General features: G+C 41.4%; 1 protein-coding gene across 1 annotated transcript in view; it reads left to right on the top strand.

The window, feature by feature from the left end:
- The window catches only part of MYH15 (myosin heavy chain 15), an 86,204-nt gene that overhangs the window by 5,147 nt on the left and 62,679 nt on the right, over positions 1–18,378 (top strand). Inside the window, exons 4-11 of the mRNA XM_081002594.1 lie at positions 2,408–2,564; positions 5,503–5,530; positions 7,230–7,323; positions 8,371–8,391; positions 9,607–9,699; positions 11,791–11,854; positions 11,965–12,063; positions 14,619–14,722. Coding sequence (XP_080858720.1) covers positions 2,408–2,564; positions 5,503–5,530; positions 7,230–7,323; positions 8,371–8,391; positions 9,607–9,699; positions 11,791–11,854; positions 11,965–12,063; positions 14,619–14,722 — 660 coding nt within the window. The remainder of the gene's footprint in view (positions 1–2,407; positions 2,565–5,502; positions 5,531–7,229; positions 7,324–8,370; positions 8,392–9,606; positions 9,700–11,790; positions 11,855–11,964; positions 12,064–14,618; positions 14,723–18,378) is intronic.

The raw sequence follows: 18,378 nt of genomic DNA, 5'->3' as shown, positions 1-18,378 counted from the left end.
TAGCATCCCTGTCTCAAATGTTGTGGTGTCACCAGAAAAAAAATGGGGGCATAGAAGAGGAAAAGTATATTTCTAGGTGGGAGAGTTCTTCTCTGAATTAAAATTACAGTAGCAGTATATGTTATTTGCAATGACTGTCCAAGTGGGGGTGGAAGATGACTATTCACCTTGTTTGGAGTGCTAACCCCCTGTATCCCCTCTGGTACTTCCCATGTTTGTAATGCTCAGTACAGTGGTACCTCGGGTTACAGACGCTTCAGGTTACAGACTCTGCTAACCCAGAAATAGTACCTCGGGTTAAGTACTTTGCTTCAGGATAAGAACAGAAATCGTGCTCTGGTGGCGCAGCAGCAGTGGGAGGCCCCATTAGCTAAAGTGGTACCTCAAGTTAAGAATGGTTTCGGGTTAAGAATGGACCTCCAGACGAATTAAGTTCTTAACCAGAGGTACCACTGTACTAACATGTTACCTTGCCTCTAGCAAGCTAAAGTGTTTTTTTAAATCACCGTAAGTGAATTAAATTTTTGTCACTGTGTCTTATCAGATGCTGTAGCACATTAAATGATCAAAGGTTGACTAGAGGGCTACTTTTTCATTTTTTAATGTCTGTCACATCCTTAATTCACCCATTTTATGACTGCGTCTGTGCCTTGGGCAGCTGATAGAGGTCAGAATGTTCCTAATTCTGTCTCCTGAAATACAGGTGGTATCAAACAGTAGACAACTTGCCTCTGTGTACCCAGTCTCTAAATATTCAGGGAGCAGCTCTCTTTCTAATATATTTGAATAAATGAGGGCACCCCTATAATTTGGGTACACCAGGCATCTGTTTACTTTGTCTCTGTGGCTTAGCCAGCCTTTACCTGTTGGTTTCACTCTGGTTGGACAATAGGTTTTCATGCTTTACACACCAGCAGAAGCAGAATAAACTATGCATATTAAGCAAAGACACATGCTGCATAATATTATCAAAATGCAGTAGTTTCCTTTTAAAGTGCAAAGTTTGGATAACTGCTGCAGAATCTGGATGTTTACAGCATGGCGTGTGCCCAGTCCTGATTGCAACAGGAGTTGAACGCCTTTCTTAACAAATATTGTTAGCCGTTAAGATTGCTTACCTTTCTAAATGCCTTGTGCATAATTTGATTGTTGTAGATGAAGTGTTTGGTATTGGAAAATCATGTTCCAATGCATACTACCATATTTTTCGCCCTGTAGGATGCACCGTCCCATAAGGCGCAACTAGTTTTTTGGGGGGGAAATAAAGGGGGAAAAAATTATTTCCCCCCCAGGCACGGGGCTGGGGCGGGGGAAGCCCGAGTTTCCCCCGACCCCAGCCCCCAGAACAGGCAATTCTTTGCAAGCCGCGGGAGCCCGGCACGGGCTCCCACGGCTTACGGAGATCTGCGCGAAGCCTGGAGAGAGAGAGGGGTTGGTGCGCACCGACCCTCTTGCTCTCCAGGCTTCAGCGAAAGCCTGCATTCGCCCCATAGGACGCACACACATTTCCCCTTCATTTTTGGAGGGGGAAATTGCGAAAGGGCGAAAAATACAGTAGTTTACAATGAAATTCATTGTTACTGGCCATGTTCCTCATTTCCAAGGTTAAACTAATTTCTAATTGAGTTCTACTAATGAAATGCGTTTTTTTTATTCATGAGATTTTCTTAGTGGGCTTCAGTCTACACATCATCAAAGTCTGGGGATACTTCATATATATCACACATTTCTTCAGTAGAATTCCAGGTGGCATGGATATGATTCTCAGGTGGCTTTCCATCCCATTTAGTTTTAGAAAGGTTGCTGCATCAAGTGACTATGGGCCATCTATGGGAGCTTGCAGCTCTTCAGATGTTGTTGGACTCCAACTCCCATCAACTCTAGACAGCATAATCAATAGTTAGAAATGATGGGAGTTGTAATCCAACAACATCTGGAGGGCCACATGTTCCCCATCTTTTTACCGTTATACAAGTCCCAATCAACTAATGTTGCTTTCCCTTAAAAATGTTATCATTTATATTTACAGAGGTTTGCATTTTCAGGTGAATTGTTGGAGGCTGGGATTACGAGGAAATCTTGAGCTGAAAGTTACAAATGGTTGGCTGTGACCAACATATCCATTGGTCCAAAATGAAACAGACAACTTTGATACAAACCATTATGCTATCGATGGGATTCACTTTCATTTTGTGTGTTTAGTATTAATATATGAGTAAATTTCTTTCTCAATTTCCATGCCAGTGCAGTCTGGTTCTGTTAAGCCATCTTTTGTTAAAAACAACAACGACAAACCCTACAAATGAACTGGATTAGAACAACTGCACTGTTGGCATTAGGACACAGTGTGAAATCCTCATGTTCTTTACCAAGGTTCTTAGTGATTTTCTTCTGTTTTCCTTTCCAGACTTATTCGGGTCTCTTCTGTGTGACAATAAACCCTTACAAATGGCTTCCTGTCTACAAGACAGAAGTTGTTTCAGCTTACAAGGGCAAGAGACGTTCAGAGGCTCCTCCTCACATCTTCTCCATAGCTGATAATGCTTACCATGACATGCTGCGTAGTAAGTAGCGTCATTTGCCCACACGGCCCTTATTTGTTTGTCCTACAACTAAATCTTGCTTTCAAATGTTTTCCAAATGCTGACAAGAGAAGCTTCTAGGAAGGGCATTTAGGCACTATATCATGGGCAAAGAGCCTGGAGATGGTAAGATCTGTGATCTTCAGTGCCACTCAGATTAGGGATAATATCTACTGAACTCCTGACTGTCGGAACTGTATATCCTTGAAGTGACTTGTAGCTTAACAATGCCAGAAAGGCCACAGGTTCCCTGCTCTTGGTTTACAAGAAAGAAAGAGAAATTGTTGAGATAATTTTTTTATTTCCCCCCCAGTAATGCTTAGGTTTTATAAGACACTAAAACCATCATTACACAGTCTTCCCGTCTCTGAGCAGTGAGAAACTCCAGGGATGTGCAGCGCTCACTCTGAGTTAATTTATTTGGAAGAAGATCAATGAAAGGTTATGACAGTTTTTAAGCATTTGAATTTATTTACAGGTGCAGATCTAGATTTAATATTCCAACAGAAAGCCAAATTCATTGTCATGTGTCAGGTCTCCAACTTCCCTGACACAGTTTGCTTACTGTGCTCCTAAAAACTCAGCTCTCTGTGCCTGTCTCTCAGAAACTAGACTTTATCCCTTTTGTTCACTTCCCAGGCACACACAGACCTAGTATACACCATTCTTAGCTGGATAGGGAAAGAACTCACCCACTTCAAATGACTTAAGGGAGATCCATCTATCAAGAGCAATCAGTTAGCAATCTGCGTAAAAAAAGGTTTTGCAACTGTGTCTTAAAGGAGCTTCAGCAGTCATTCTTGCTCTCTAGTCTCTAACACTCTCTTGTCAAAACCTCCAATCTTACAACACAATGATCCAGGTCACCTCGCCTGTGTTCCTGTGCTCACATGGACCACCCATAAACAAGAATTTCTCCATGGACATCATTGTCAGAGGGTGAATCTGTGTACTCAGTAGCCCCACAACTCTTTCTGACAGTAAAGTGAATGGCAAACCTTGGTTTGCTTCAATCTCTATGTGCACATTTCTGTTGCTCCTACCCCTGCCTGCTCCCTGTTTACACAGAGAAATAATCAGCCAGTAGGTCAGGGCACTTTCTTTTCTTTTCTTTTTTACAGTCCTGCTTCCCTTTGGCTGAAAGAAAGGAATGTACTGTAACAAATGAGCCTTCTTTGAACAGAAACCACAAGGCAGAAATAGTGATCTCAATAACTGGAGCAGCTGTTTAAGAGAAGGAGCTCTCCTGTTGAAATCAATGTGTGCTAAAACTGCCTGGCTTTGGCTGCACTACAGCCAAATGTTAAAGGCCACTGACTCTAGCCTCCCTCAAGCACTGGAGCAGTGATATAACATCATGCCACCAGAACTGGAGCACACTGCAAATTCATGTCCGAGCAGCAGATTTCTTCCATCAGAGGGCAGTGGTGATGCATGCCTGATTATCTGGAGCACTAATATTTGTGCAGCCATCAACATTCTGGAACATTACCAAGGGAGCTTGGGGTTTGTGCTCATCTGTTTCAAATGTGACTCTGCACAGAGCACAATAGGTATACTGCCATTGATAACATTAAAATAATATATCAAAGTATGAGACATTTTCCTGTCTTGTGCTTTTTGTTAGAGCTGGCTGAGTTATAATAATGGTTGAAGCATAAAAAGCAAAGCAAAATCTATAATTATGCTTGGCACAGTAATGTGTTTGGCTTTCTAGGTCCTTATAATTATAGCATCTTTAAATGCGAGGTGCCTGCCCTTAAGAGGCATGCACTATTGTTACAGAGCTAGTTTGTCTAGATCCCCTGAACTAAGAACTTTTCCCTTACCCCTATCAAGTCAGTGCAATACTGCAGCTATATGGGTCTTGTTTGCTACTCTTGTATGGAATGACCATTCTGTGCGGGGTTGGTAGGGGAGGCAAGTACTTCAAATTCCATCGACGGTCATTTGCAAATAAAGCACATGCTTGCCCAATATAACATAAATTCCTCTAGGTTCTCTCCTCTCTCAAATCACTTGCAAACAAAAAAGATTGCTAAGCCGACATGTTACACAGCTGGTACTTTGAGACAATCTCTATGCCAAAGAAGGGGAACCTGTGGCCCTTTAGAAATTGGACTGCAACTTCTATCAACCCCAGCCAGCGCAGCCAGTTGTCAAGGAATATGGGATTTGTAGTCTAGCAGCAGCTGGAGGGCCACAAGTTCTCCATCCTTGCCCTGACCAATTGGACTGCCAATGCCGATTTCCTTTTAACTCACAAAACATGCCCTTTCATTAGAAAGCAAACAGAAGCCCCATGCTCTCGAAATTGTTGCGGGGCAACCAAACCTTTTGGTTTAAATGCAAAACTTGAAACTTCACTACGTTTCTTCCATGTAACACGAATAGAGCAGGTTGAAGGGATGCATCTAACACAACAGGTTTAGAAACCCTCTAATCTGAATGTCTTTAGCTGAATGTGTTTTCCATGTTACAGAGCCTTTGATATGCTAATTAACCCCAACCTGTCAAAAACCCATCCCTCCTTTGTTTCTCTTTGCTCTCTTCATTCCTACTTCCTTTGAAGAGCCCAGTGAATTTCAACAGCACACCTTGCTCTTGGAATTTCTACCAAGAAACTGATCTGGTTAAATTGTCTTTCTCTGCTTGTGATGGAGTAATGCAATGGCTTTTGCAGCTACCTCCACAGCAGGCATATGGTACTAAATAATGGAGAGAACCCAAAATGAATTGGTTTTGCAGGGCAATGCATTTTGCCAAAGCACTTAAAATATACTAAACAAGATATTTCCCATGTTGAGGGGAGTTTGCCTAAATGGGTTTCTTCTTGTTTATTTCTGTTTGTATAAGAAATTATTCCCTGGTGACTATGTAGCAAGTGCAATTACAGGTTCCTTTTTTCCCTTCTGCACAGATCGAGAGAACCAGTCAATGCTGATCACGTAAGTGGATCTTTTTCTAGGGAGGTTATTTATGCAATGCCAAAAAAGGAAAAATTCATCTTCAAAAAGAAGGGCAAAAGAGGACACAGATTCGCCTAACATTTCTATATGCTAATTATAGTATAGATGCAAATTGAGAAATAATTGCTATAATATAAATAAAAATACAATATATCCCACCATAGTGGGAAAGATTGTGAGCAAGTGATCTATGTGCCTACTCAGTAACTATTTATATTTATTTCAAGGCCCAGTTCTCCCTTATCTTCAAATCTGATCAGACAGTCCTTCACACAGAGGACTCCTTCCAAAGAGGACTATTCTATGTAAAATAGGACACATAGCCACCCCCATCTTCTCAGATGCCTCACATCAGCGAAAGCAAACATCAGCAAAAGCAATTGGTTCCTAGTATGCTTACCAAAGTACACAAAACTGAATGCATTTTATTTCAAAGCACATATTCGCCTTTGCTAACTTGTTTGCAAGGTTTTTCAGCATGGGCATTAAGAGAAGTAAATTTTACCCTTGGGTTCTGGGTATAAAATTAGTTATTGGGCCAAGAGGGAACACCTGGTAGGGGTGAGTGTGAGCAGAAAGGCAGTGTGGGCCTGGGTGGCAAGGATTAACCAGGGCTCCCTGGCTACTGTGCTTAAATATTGCTGTTCCTGATTGGATTTACCTGAGGTGCCTTGAGTCTGTTTCTAAGAAACACAGCTCTGTTGCGTCACAACTCAGCTTCTGATATTCAGGTTTTAGTCAGTGTATATTTTGTTGGTACCTTTGTTCCAGAAGAGCTGTGTTTTATTAGACCAAAGACGTACTAAGTCTTGGCCCAGTTTCCCACAGGGGCCAACCAGGTGGCTTTGAGAAAACTCACAAGGAGAGTTTCAGTAGTCCACTGTTGCCTCCACCATCTTCTATTCAGTGGTGTTTCACATGGCCATCAATAAGACCAAGGCTTGTATCTAATGTGATGCTGAATAGCTTGTTCCCTTAGCAAAGGATTTGCCCTCGAATAATTCTATTTACCCTCTCTCTGCCCCCCTTGCCCTCCTCAAATCTGCTCCAGAAGGCTGGGAGAAAGCCCCATAACAGATTTAGGAGGTGAATGAGAGGGGGAGAAAGTTCCAAATGTAAATTATTGCACTGATGGAATGAGTTAATGGGATACTGCCCTGATAGCCACTGATAGAGCTATTCTTTCCATACTCCTATCCTCTTGTGTGCCCAGATGCCACGGTTCTCAGCATCCCAACCTAGAGAACAAAATCAGACATAACACAGTGTATTTGGGTCAAATAAAGCCACAACTGGCCTCCTTTTATACTCAAGGAGCAGACTCAAGTGAAGCTTGCTGCCAGTTGGGTTCGCTCCATGGCTGAGCACCCACTCCTTAGCCTGCTCACCATTGGCCAATTTGGCTGCAGGCATGGATTCAAACTTCCTGGCAGGTGAGGAGGCCTATCTGGCCTCCTGTCTGCCGGGAATCATCCATCATGACAAGCCTGTGTTGAATCAGCGCCACTGGACTTACCTGTAAACATGGATCGAAAGTGAATTCCTTAAAGGTGAGGTTGCTGGACATGATTCATTCAAATGTAGCACAGTTTAGAGTTTGGAAAAAAATGCAAATGTATAAGGCTGATGGAAGTGAAAAGCTTGAGATTAATAATGTCATCTTCCTTCTGTTTCATAGTGGAGAATCTGGTGCCGGCAAGACTGTGAACACAAAACGTGTCATTCAGTATTTTGCCACAGTAGCAGCAATCGGTGAACCTGGAAAAAAGAATGTAAATATTCAAATGACTGTTTTCTTCTTCTGCGCAAATAATATTTATTACCCAACAGGTGGAAGACATTCTGTTTCCAAGGCCCTGTAAGCACCAGTTAGCATGGTTGTTAATTGCATGGGGATATGTGAGAAGAAGCTGTAATATTTCAAAGTGATTCGAAGGAAGCAGAGCTCATGGGAGTTTGCCCAATGAGTCTGGCTGTTGTTTATCATCATATCATCATATTTTTTGGGTTCTGAATGTGAAGAAAGGGGCAGAATGGAGAGTAGGGATATTGAAACTGGTGAAGGTTACTAAGAATTTTATATTAGAGATCTCTAGTCCTTCTTCCAGGATGACAGATCCCAGGGAAGAGTGAATGATTGTAAATCCAGTTCAAGCCTGCAGTGTAAATGTACCCTGGGGAACTGAAGATAGAACAGTGCCGTACCTGGTAATGCTCCATTAACAGCTATAGCCATTCCTGGTTCTGCTGTACTAGCACAAGCATTCTCCACCTCTGATCTGTCACCTCTTTTTCCTGTGCTTTGCAACAGAGTCATCTGGACACACGTCAAAGCATCAGGAGTAGCATAATGTGGATAGGGACAGAACCCTGCAAATCTAGTGTGTTGGGTCAGTGGCTGGGCTTCAGACTCTGATTATGGGTGGTTGGATCTAAAGCATGGCAGGGACTGATGGTTTAATACCGACAGCAATAATGGACAACTTGATAGGTGTAGGAACAAAGCATGTGCAAAAAAAAATGGGTTCTGAATGTGAAGGAAGGGGAAGAATGGGGAGTATGGATATAGAAACTGGTTTTGCAGCCATACAGAAGATCCACATATGATCGTAGGACTGGGTGCCTCTTCTTGGTTCAGGACAAGCAGCTTAGAAGTGTTGGGAAATTTACTCTAGAAGTCTCTGTGGAAAAGCAGTTGCAGAATAAAAAAGGTCTCTGAAATCACAAATAGAGCGGGATTGATAAGCAATGTTAAATGATATTTTCTAATCACTTAGACTAACTGTTTGTTTAATTGTCTTTTCATTTTTCTTTGAAAGCAACCAGCAACCAAGACTGGGGTAAGTAGATGACTTTCTTGTAATTGAATTTGTATTTCACAGATTTTGCTGACGTGCCGTGAATGTTGTTCACAGGTGTATATAAAACTTTATTTGCACTTGCCCTGCTTCTAAACCTAGAAGAACACAGCTGAAATTAATTTTTGTTACAAAGCCAACTCAAAATCATGGCAACTGTCTCTGAGCAATCTAACCGTATGATTCTAAACATTTTTTGCTTTCTAGACCAATCCTATTGCATCTTTTTATACTTAGTGTTTCTTTCATTTTGTGGAGCTGGGGTCAGCCTAAGCGAGAAGTGCTTATGCTCTGCTGATTTCAACTGGAGAATATTAGCACAGGTTTCATTCAGTGACATGATTGTTGTTGTTTTCCCTTTTTACACAAACTTGCCCCTTCTTTCCCTTTCCTTCAGCTTTGTTGCATGTCTTGAGCATAAAGTATGCTGGCAAGAGACTTTATTTTTTCCAGTAGGCATTAGACTACACATCAAATCTGTTGGTTTTTAATATTTTGTATTTCGTTTTAAGGGAAAGTACTATAGGTAAAAGTGCAAGTAGATAACTAGGTACCGCTCCAGCGGGAAGGTAAACGGCGTTTCCGTGCGCTGCTCTGGTTCACCAGAAGCGGCTTAGTCATGCTGGCCACATGACCCGGAAGCTGTATGCCGGCTCCCTCGGCCAATAAAGCGAGATGAGCACCGCAACCCCAGAGTCGGTCATGACTGGACCTAATGGTCAGGGGTCCCTTTACCTTTACCTTTACTATAGGTAAAATAAAAGGAGAATTCCCTGGATGCCTGAGATTCAGGTTTGGGCAAGTACTCTTTGGTGAGAGAGCCTCAGCAGAGATTTAAAACCACAAAACATACAGCAAAGTAAAGTGTGGAAAGATAGCCTGTAAGACTTTTTAAATATCCCCTTCTAAGTTGCTTCCAAACTTCCCCACTTCCCTTAGCATAGAAAGAGACCACACATTTGGCATCTTTGTAAAACACTTTCAGGTTTCTTTCTTTCTTTCTTTTTAACAATCAAGCAGTACATAAATTTTATTAAATAAATATTTGGGAGTTTCCACAAGTGCATTTTTTAAAAAATGGCAGAGATGCATTCTGCCAGAATCGTGGAGTTTCCGCCAAATCTTAAAGCCCTTTAGTTGGCAAATTGTGAGTGCAGGGTTGTGCCCTAAATGTACTTCCATCTTTTGCATTGTAAGGGGACTTTGGAAGATCAAATCATCCAAGCCAACCCAGCCTTGGAAGCCTTCGGGAATGCCAAAACTCTGAGAAATGACAACTCCTCACGCTTTGTAAGTATGCATTATTGCTGTGGTACTTTACCAATCTGCCTTCATTAGTAATACCGTATTTATAAAAATGTTCAGCATTCAACATAAACAGCTGTACGGCTGATACTTAGGGCCTTTTCACACCTACCATTTGTGGTGAAAGAGTTGTTTTTTGATCTGACATTTGTAAGAGTGAATTTGTAGCTGGTTATCGACACTTTTGCTCACACTTCGCTATTATTAGAGAGCAGTGTAGGGATTTCCTGTCAACGTGATTGGCAGGTTGTGCCTGAGCTGAGAAAAGTTCAGTAACTGTAGTCACACCCCTAATGAACTCTCGTGTTCTGCCAGCCAGTAAATGTCAGAGTTATGAGCATGAGCATGGGGATAGCTCTTTCGTGGCTATTTAATTAACTAATTCCAGAATACCGACCTTGTGGAAGTATAGGAGTTTAGAAGAGGAACTACATGCCTGCCTGAGGCGACAGCAAGCATATTCCTATGATGAAAGTTTGTCTGCTGCTGTCATGGCCAGTACTTTGCCTCAGTATCTTCGTCTCTTTCTGCCACATTTCTTCTCTCAACTGAGCTTGCATACCAACAGCTTGCACCCGTCAGAGAGAAGTGGCATGAAACAGGCATCTTCCCAAGCCCACCCACCCTCCTCACAGAAACTGGGATGCTGCTTGCACACATGCCACACAACTGAAAATATTGAGAATCCATTCTGGATCTTCACAAAAGTTGGGGGAGTGGTGGTTTGCATTCCAAGAAATATGGGGTTGTGAAGCCATTCTTCTGGGATACTATCTGAATGATACCAATGTTGTCTAGCAGTATGCCCCCTGATCTAAATCCCCAATTAGCTATTTCACTATAAAATGGTAAGCGTGGAAAGGCACTTATTGAAACATCTACAGATGTTGCTTCCAGTCCCACCTTTTGCCCTTCTGACTAAGCACTTCGCAGTAGTCTCTGCCATGTAGCGAGTGGAAGAGGACTGAAGCAGCAATCCCTGTCTTACCAAACATTCACCCAGCCAACTACACAATCCATACAACTGAAGACATGGCTTTTTGCAGAGTTCCTAACTTGAGAGGCAGGAGTTGAACGGACAAGCTTTGAACACAGGTTGGCTTTGTCTGGAGGCTGCTGCCGTGATCTTGCTTCTCCCTCTCATAACAGGTGTTTATTGAACACATTGTACATATTTTGAATGTCAGCCAGCGGACTTGAATTCTGTTTGGACAATCACTTGATATTTATAAAGCACCCGTTACATCCTCCATACAGATATTTTAGGAGCACTTCACAGCAAAATAACGGAGCTTGCTAATTGGAACTAGGAAGGGATGGACATAGCAGCATGCATAAACCACAGGAAATGTCAGAAAGCAGAAAGGTGCATGTATCCATGCAAGAAGGTTGTCAAGGGGATAATTTGACCAATTAATCAAGTACAGCAATGACGTATCAATGAACTGAGTGCTGCATCCTCCTGTCCAGCAGATGGAAGGTGGTTACATCTTCTGAATGGATGAGTGGGATGCAGATAACAACTGCAGCACAGCACAATTACTGCTGTACTCTTGTGTAACACTGTGTTAAGTAAAGCACACAAGTCATGCGGAACAATGCCCAAAGGATGCAAAGCAAGCTGGTCACAAGTCAGCAGAAGGGTTATAATTTGTTGTTATAATTATGGTATGCGGAATGCAAAGCTACTGAAACCATAGTCTGTCTCTGCAGTTTCCCGGTTCCCGTACTTAACAAAGACAGAGGAGATATGAGAATCTTTAGACACCTGGAGGTTGCACAATCTGTTTCAAGCAGATTACATGGGTCCCCCCCCCCACTTAATCTCACTTCATACATGTGAGGTGATAAACCTTGCCTACCTGAAAGGAATGTTTAAAATTATTTGAATGTATCCACTCATCATTTAGGCCCCCCACCACCACCTTAAACCATGACAACCAATATCTAAAGCATCTCCAAATAGATGCTCGCCCTTGCTTTTTTGTTCATATTTCTACTTGGTTCTATATTCCTTTTCTATCTGTTGGCTGTTCTGGTTATGTGTATTGATATATTCTCTTTTGTACAAATTAGGGTAAATTTATCAGAATCCATTTTGGAACTACAGGCAAGCTATCTTCAGCGGATATTGAAATTTGTAAGCAACATGCTAATTTCTATACTTACTTGAGCTATATTACTTGAGCTATATATTCAGATTCCATGATTCAACCTATTTCTCAATGTAATTCTTCATTACCCAACCAGATCTGCTAGAGAAATCCCGAGTTATTTTCCAACAACCAGGTGAAAGAGACTACCATATCTTCTACCAGATCTTGTCTGGGAAAAAAGCAGAGCTACAAGGTAAGAGAAAGGAAAGATGTGGTGTTTCCAAATTAAGAAATGCAACTATGATCAGCACTGCTGCATTAAAGAATGAAAAACTAAAGACAGGTGACTTGCAGAACCCAATTAGGTTCAGTGGTGGGTTGTTGTTTTTACACTTTTTGTAACTGCTTGTTGGTGCAATCCTATGCACACTTTTATGGGAGTGAGCCCCACTGCTTTTCATTTTTTCATTTGGGGTATGTTCACATTGACAGCTCAATACACGGCAAGGTCGTTCCCCTCCCCTGCTGTGTTTGAAGCCTCAATTTACATGGTTTTGTTCACCTAAGAGAGAATTCTTCACCCAATACTCATGAGCTTTTTGGTTTTCCTGTCTCGGCAACATCACCCCCTACACCCCACCACTGAAGCTGTCACCTGTGCAATGGCTGTCTCAAATGTTCAAACCATTCTGCAGTATAAAGCAAATGTGGCTTACTTTTTCTAATTGGATTGAAACTGGTTTGAGAAGCTACAGGGCTGATCTGGATTGGCACTAATGTTGTGTTAATGCATACTAACAGTGGGAGCACACTGGGTGTGGAACTATTATTTGTTTGTTTGTTATTTATTATACCCCATCCATCTGACTTGGTGGCCCCAGCCACTGAGCGGCTTCCAACAGATATAAAAACATAATAAGACAGGGTTTGTGTGAACATACCCTTAAAATGCCTTTGGGCTATGTGATGTCCTAGAATGTTATTGGTGCTGGTGCTAAACAAAGAAATTGGCAACACTTCCCAGGGTATCTGGCTTCCACCCCAATGGGTGGATCTCCTTGCTTGATTCCCTTCCATATATTTTCACTTGTTCTTTTTTAAAAAAACAGAAACCATTTTAATTCAATCTGTGTTTCATTAATTGCTATACTTGGGATCAATTTAATGTGTACATGGGTTCAAACGATAATGTTATATATAGTTTCATTTCATTTTAGAATTGTATACTGCCTTGTAAGGGCATTGTGTCCTCTCAGGCAGTTTAGAATTCCTTTCAATAAACAAATGCTGGAGACCATGGGAGGTTACAGTGCTCAGATGCCCATGTTCTGCTTGTTTTCTGGGTGGCCACTGTGAGAACAGGATGCTAGAACTAGGTGGGCAATTGGCCTGATCCAGCCATCTTCTTTTTTATGTTCTTATATATTATCCTCTAATATATTATTCTCTTTGAATCTGTAGATAGGGTTTTGCCTAAGACACATCTTTGCCTCGTGACATTTATACATGCTGATTGTGAGTTGATGCAGATTGCTAGAAATCCCCAGCTAGGCAGTGCTTCTTCTAATATAGCGAAGCATCCCTTTATCCATGCGCTAAATTGCTGCTTGGCAAAAGCAGTAATAATCTCATTTGAGTTCTTGTTATCCCGGCAGAGTGGTCCATCTGCTAAACCCTTAACCCAGTTAGCCTTTGCTGTGGTCTAATTAAGGAAGATTAAAGGAACTGTTTCAAAGTAATTTTGTGCTAACAGGATTTGAACGCAAATATTGTACTGTGAAAATGTACCTTCCATGGTGAATTTATTCCTCTGCTACACACATTCGCAGAGATGGTTGCATGCATCAGTCACCACCCAAATTTTTATTTAACTATTACAATCAGTTGCTCATAAGTAGTCCTACTGAGAGAGAGAAATTACTGTCGGTAATAATGTCTATAATACACACACATCGTGTTGTCTTAACAAATCTCCTGAGTCTTCCTTTTGTCTTGTTTTTTGGCTAATATTCTTGACTGTCATTTGAATTTCCAGTGCTTTTCTACAGGGGATCAATGCACTGGAATCAGCTGAGGCTCTTTAGTTGACTTAGAGTTTGTTGGGCCCTGTGCAATTTCCCTTGCCTTTTATCTGTTGCAGAAGAGGAAGGATCTGAAAGCATGGCACCGTATGATACCAAGTTGACCAAGGTGTGAGACTTGGGGGCTTTTGGCCAAGTGGAATTAGCTGTATGAGCACATGAGCGACTAGATGGCACTGTGCAGCAAGGTCCATTAATTTCAACAGGTCTACTCTGAGTAAAACAGAGTTGAATATCACCCTTGATTATTTGAGGACAGAAATAAAGATCATTTTCAGTTCCACCTCAAGATGAAATCCAGGCACTGCAAGATGTCAGAAGTGGATTACTTATTTAACCTAGCAACATCTGAAGAGCAACAAGTTCCCTAGCCCATATCAAAGTGGTTTGTGGTGGAGGAAACTTTTATGTACTTTTGTGAACAAATAGCAGGTTGGCTCAGAAGAAGTAATTGTCAGACTTCAAGTGGTGGTGTCCAACTTCTTTCTCCTGGTCTTTCCTGTGGAAGTCATGCATATGGCACTTATAAGTGATCCAATTTAGGAGCTAAACTCTACACATTTCTGCAGGTCTAACTTCTTCCAACGATATTCCACTGTCATTGTGATGCCACCATAAACCTTGTCTTATGACATTGCATTTATGGGTACATGTTGACTCATGAGGTATACTCAGTAACAGACCAGATCTCAAGAAGAGAAGCTATTTTAATTTTTCTTATTTGCAGATATGCTCCTGGTGTCGACAAATCCCTACGACTTCCACTTCTGCTCACAAGGTGTAGTTACTGTGGACAATCTGGATGATGGGGAAGAGCTGCTGGCAACTGATGTAAGATATGATTCATTTTGATTAAAGATTGCAAAATCTTGCTAGCCATAATCTGTTGCAGACGTTGCTGTGGTTAGATATTTCTTTTGTTCTCACTGAAACTGTGGCAGCAGATTTGAAGCACTGCACACCCAGCCCATGGGAAATGTGCTGTAGCATAGAGTAGCTGAGCACAACTGTGCTACCAAGTCAGGGCATCTGGTGCATTTCAGTATTTAGGATGCTCTTAGCATAGGGTCCCCTTTAGCCAAACCTCTCTTCTTGCTTTAAGTCTTTCAGAGTAGGAAGAGTGGGGAAATGCAGACATAGCCTTAGGGCTATGGTTTCCATTACACTTTGTAGGTTTCCATTAGGTCTTGAGTACATAGGAAAATAATTCTTATCTCTATATGTACAGATATTATAAAAAGCAACACTAAATCTGTGTATCAGCATTAATAATTCTTTCAAACTTGGCAGAGACAGTAGGTGGTATCCAAAATTTTTGTTCCACAAGGGATTTCCATTGAACATTTGATACAACGCGATGGTCATATCATAGAATCATAGAGAGCAGCACTAAGAAAAACACACCAGGTATAAGAAGTCCATTTTGATGTAGGGCAGTGGTGGGTAATCTCCAGGCCACAGGCCGAATGTGGCCCTTGGGATTCTTCGCAGACTATGCCTCTGAGTAGGCCATGCTCTGCAGCCTCCTCAAGTGTCTGGGCTGTGATAATGCCTCTTGCTTGCCTGCATAGAGGAAGGAGAGACACGTGGCTGGAATGTAGCCTATTGTACAAAGTTAAGAATCAAATCTGTTGTCTCTGATCCCACTCACTTTGCTATCTCTTATCTTGCCCACAACTGGCATGGAGGCCCCAGAAGGTGGGCCTTCAGCGTGGGCTGAAGGTTCCCCCTCTTGATGTAGATATCTATGTAGAGATCAACTATTTTGCTCATTGCAATCTCTGTAGTCAACCTCAAGTAACCTTTTGAGAGTTCCCATCAAATGTGAATGGTGCTTCTCTGAGGTACTCTTGGTGACTGTTCCCGAGCTGTAAAATTTCATTCCTCTGGGATTCACAAGATATTGACATCATTATGTGCACATATCCCATAATGGATTTTTAATGCTATCCTATAATGCGTTTTTAATGCTATTCCCTACCCTTTTGATGTTCTCAAGTACTTTGTAATGCATTCACATTGCACATAATGCATATTTTTGGTATGGAGAACATAGCAATCCAGAATATTCCCAATAAGTTTCCCCTGATATTGGTATTAAACCATCCATCCTTTTATAGTGTATTTAGGGATTGGAAAGGGGAGGTATCTTACTGGCTAAGGTACTTCTGTATTAACACCCCTCATCTGAACAATGGGAACAATAATTTGAGAGAAAGATAAGCCAATGCAAAAGTCACTTGCTTAGTATCTATCAGATAAATTATGTTGTTTCCAACAGACCAAGTGAGCAGCAAGCAACCAGAGGACTCAGGCATTTTGAGAATGTAGTTTTGGATACGGTAAATGATCAGAGGGTCCTGGTTTCTGCATATGTTAAAGGGAATACATTAGAATAGCCCACATGTGGTATTATACCTCAGTGAAACTGACACACATGCAGGGCACAATGTTTCCAGACCATTGGCAGGATTGTGGACAGGACTGAGAGTGGCAACAGATAGTGAGATTTTGGGTACTCAATGAGAGTAATATAATAACTACGCAGATTTTTTTGGAGGGGGAGAGAGAGAACGTAGTATTTAAGGGCTTGATTAGATTCATTTTAGCTGCTGAAAGATTTGTGATAATGGAACTGTGGAAAGAGCAATAGGACTTTCACGGTACATCTCGGTTACAGTAAATCTTGGGAAATTACCATTGCAGAAAAGTTTATATATCAAATCCATTTCATCAAGTAACAAACAAAACAAAGCACTTTTTTTTTTTTAACAGAAAGGAGTAGCTTTTTTTAATGCTAATAAGATTGACAGTACATGGCAATATATAGTGATTTAGGAAAAAACAATCAATGATTTAAGTTTGTGGGGAATTCTCATTGGTGGAATACAGAAGAAGACGCGTTGTTATATTTGTCATTCAGGGTGACTTAAAGCATTACAAACAATATTCTTTATCCCCCCATATTTTAATTGATTTTCCAATAATATATATTAAATGGACACAATTAAATCCACACAGTGAGAAAGGGTCCACCCTCCTCTTGCCAGAAGTAAGTGTTCTTGTTCATATTATATTGTATGCTCTTCAATCATATTCACTTACTGTCTATTTTTGTCAATCATTCAAGCAGGGATCTTCTATATCATATGATCACCATCATCTCCATCAATCAAAGGAGACATCTCATACACAAACATAGTTCTAACAAGGAGGAAGCAGCCAGGAAGTCCAGTTCTGTGCTGATGGCAGCCAACATAGTGTTCTCCATTCCACACGTGTAAAAAAATGGCCACTAATTGGCACAGAAAGTATCTGGCTTCTTTTCTCCCCGCTATACTGCTACATCATGGGTTATTTTCTCCTGAAGGAGCTATTCATACATTGCTAAACCATAAATCTAGCCCTATAGACCTTGTAAATTTCACTAAGTTTGGACTATAAAGATTCTCACTACTAACGTTCTGAACAGACCTGTTGTATTAATATATTTATTCGTCTCCTCAAAAAGAGAAAGCAGAGACAAGTGAAACAACAATGTTTATGATGCCTTAAGTCTCCCTGATTGATGAATATGATAGCAGTGATTGTCTTCTTCTGTATTAGTCCCATAGCAAAAAAGAATATTGTTCCAGGTCTGGGGCAACAGAGTTTGGGGGTGCAAGGGCACCCATAAATGCTAGAGTTAGTGAATGCTAGAAATTAATAAATGGTAGAATTTAGATAATGTTTGGAGTATTGAAGGAAAGGTGCCAGGCCAGGGCCTCAGTTAAGATAGAAGTTATTAAGAATGGCAAAAGGTGCTGGAAGTGAGTCATTAACCCATCAATAAAAACCATCAACAGGGCAAGAGATTTTCTGACAAGGACCTAGTGGGAAGCTCCCATGGTTACCATGGGTGTATGATTTCAGCTTCCATGACATAGGAAAACAGGGAAGGTGGGGCTGTGCCCACGAAAAAAATAGCTGTTTAACACGAGACGGGGTTTTTTTCCTAGCAAGGGTCTTTGAGCAGGAGAAGGGTGGAGCCAGAACTCCAGGCAGAAGCCATGCAGGGCAGAACCATCTTGGCAGGCTGGGACAGAGACTCCAATGCTGTGCTGCTGTGGGAAGCAAGTCCCTCTTGTGATGTAATGCTCTGAACTCTCTCCAAAGTAGACCCAGGTGTAAATATGGGTACAATAAACCATATTTCTTCAAGACTGTGCCTTGATTTCCCAATGGAAACAAAACCCTGGCTGAGCTCCTGGAACCCCTGGAACCTCAAGCAGCCGCTCGGCGGAGATTGGGTTGGCGTGTAGCACTATTATGTTCAGCTGTCATGCCATTGCAGTTGTTGGGCTATTTTTTTGGTTGATGGTTTTATTTGCTTACCTTAAAAATGAAAAATCTCTCTCTTTCTCTCTCTCTTCAGTAGATTATTAGTGGTAGGAACTATTCTCTGTTTTTGAGGAATAGGGCAGATTCAAAATAAATAGCAGAGGCTT

Source organism: Podarcis pityusensis, assembly GCF_964106645.2.
Source record: "Podarcis pityusensis genome assembly, chromosome: 4".
NCBI classification, from domain to species: Eukaryota; Metazoa; Chordata; class Lepidosauria; order Squamata; family Lacertidae; genus Podarcis; species Podarcis pityusensis.
This window is presented reverse-complemented; position numbering and strand designations above follow the sequence as displayed.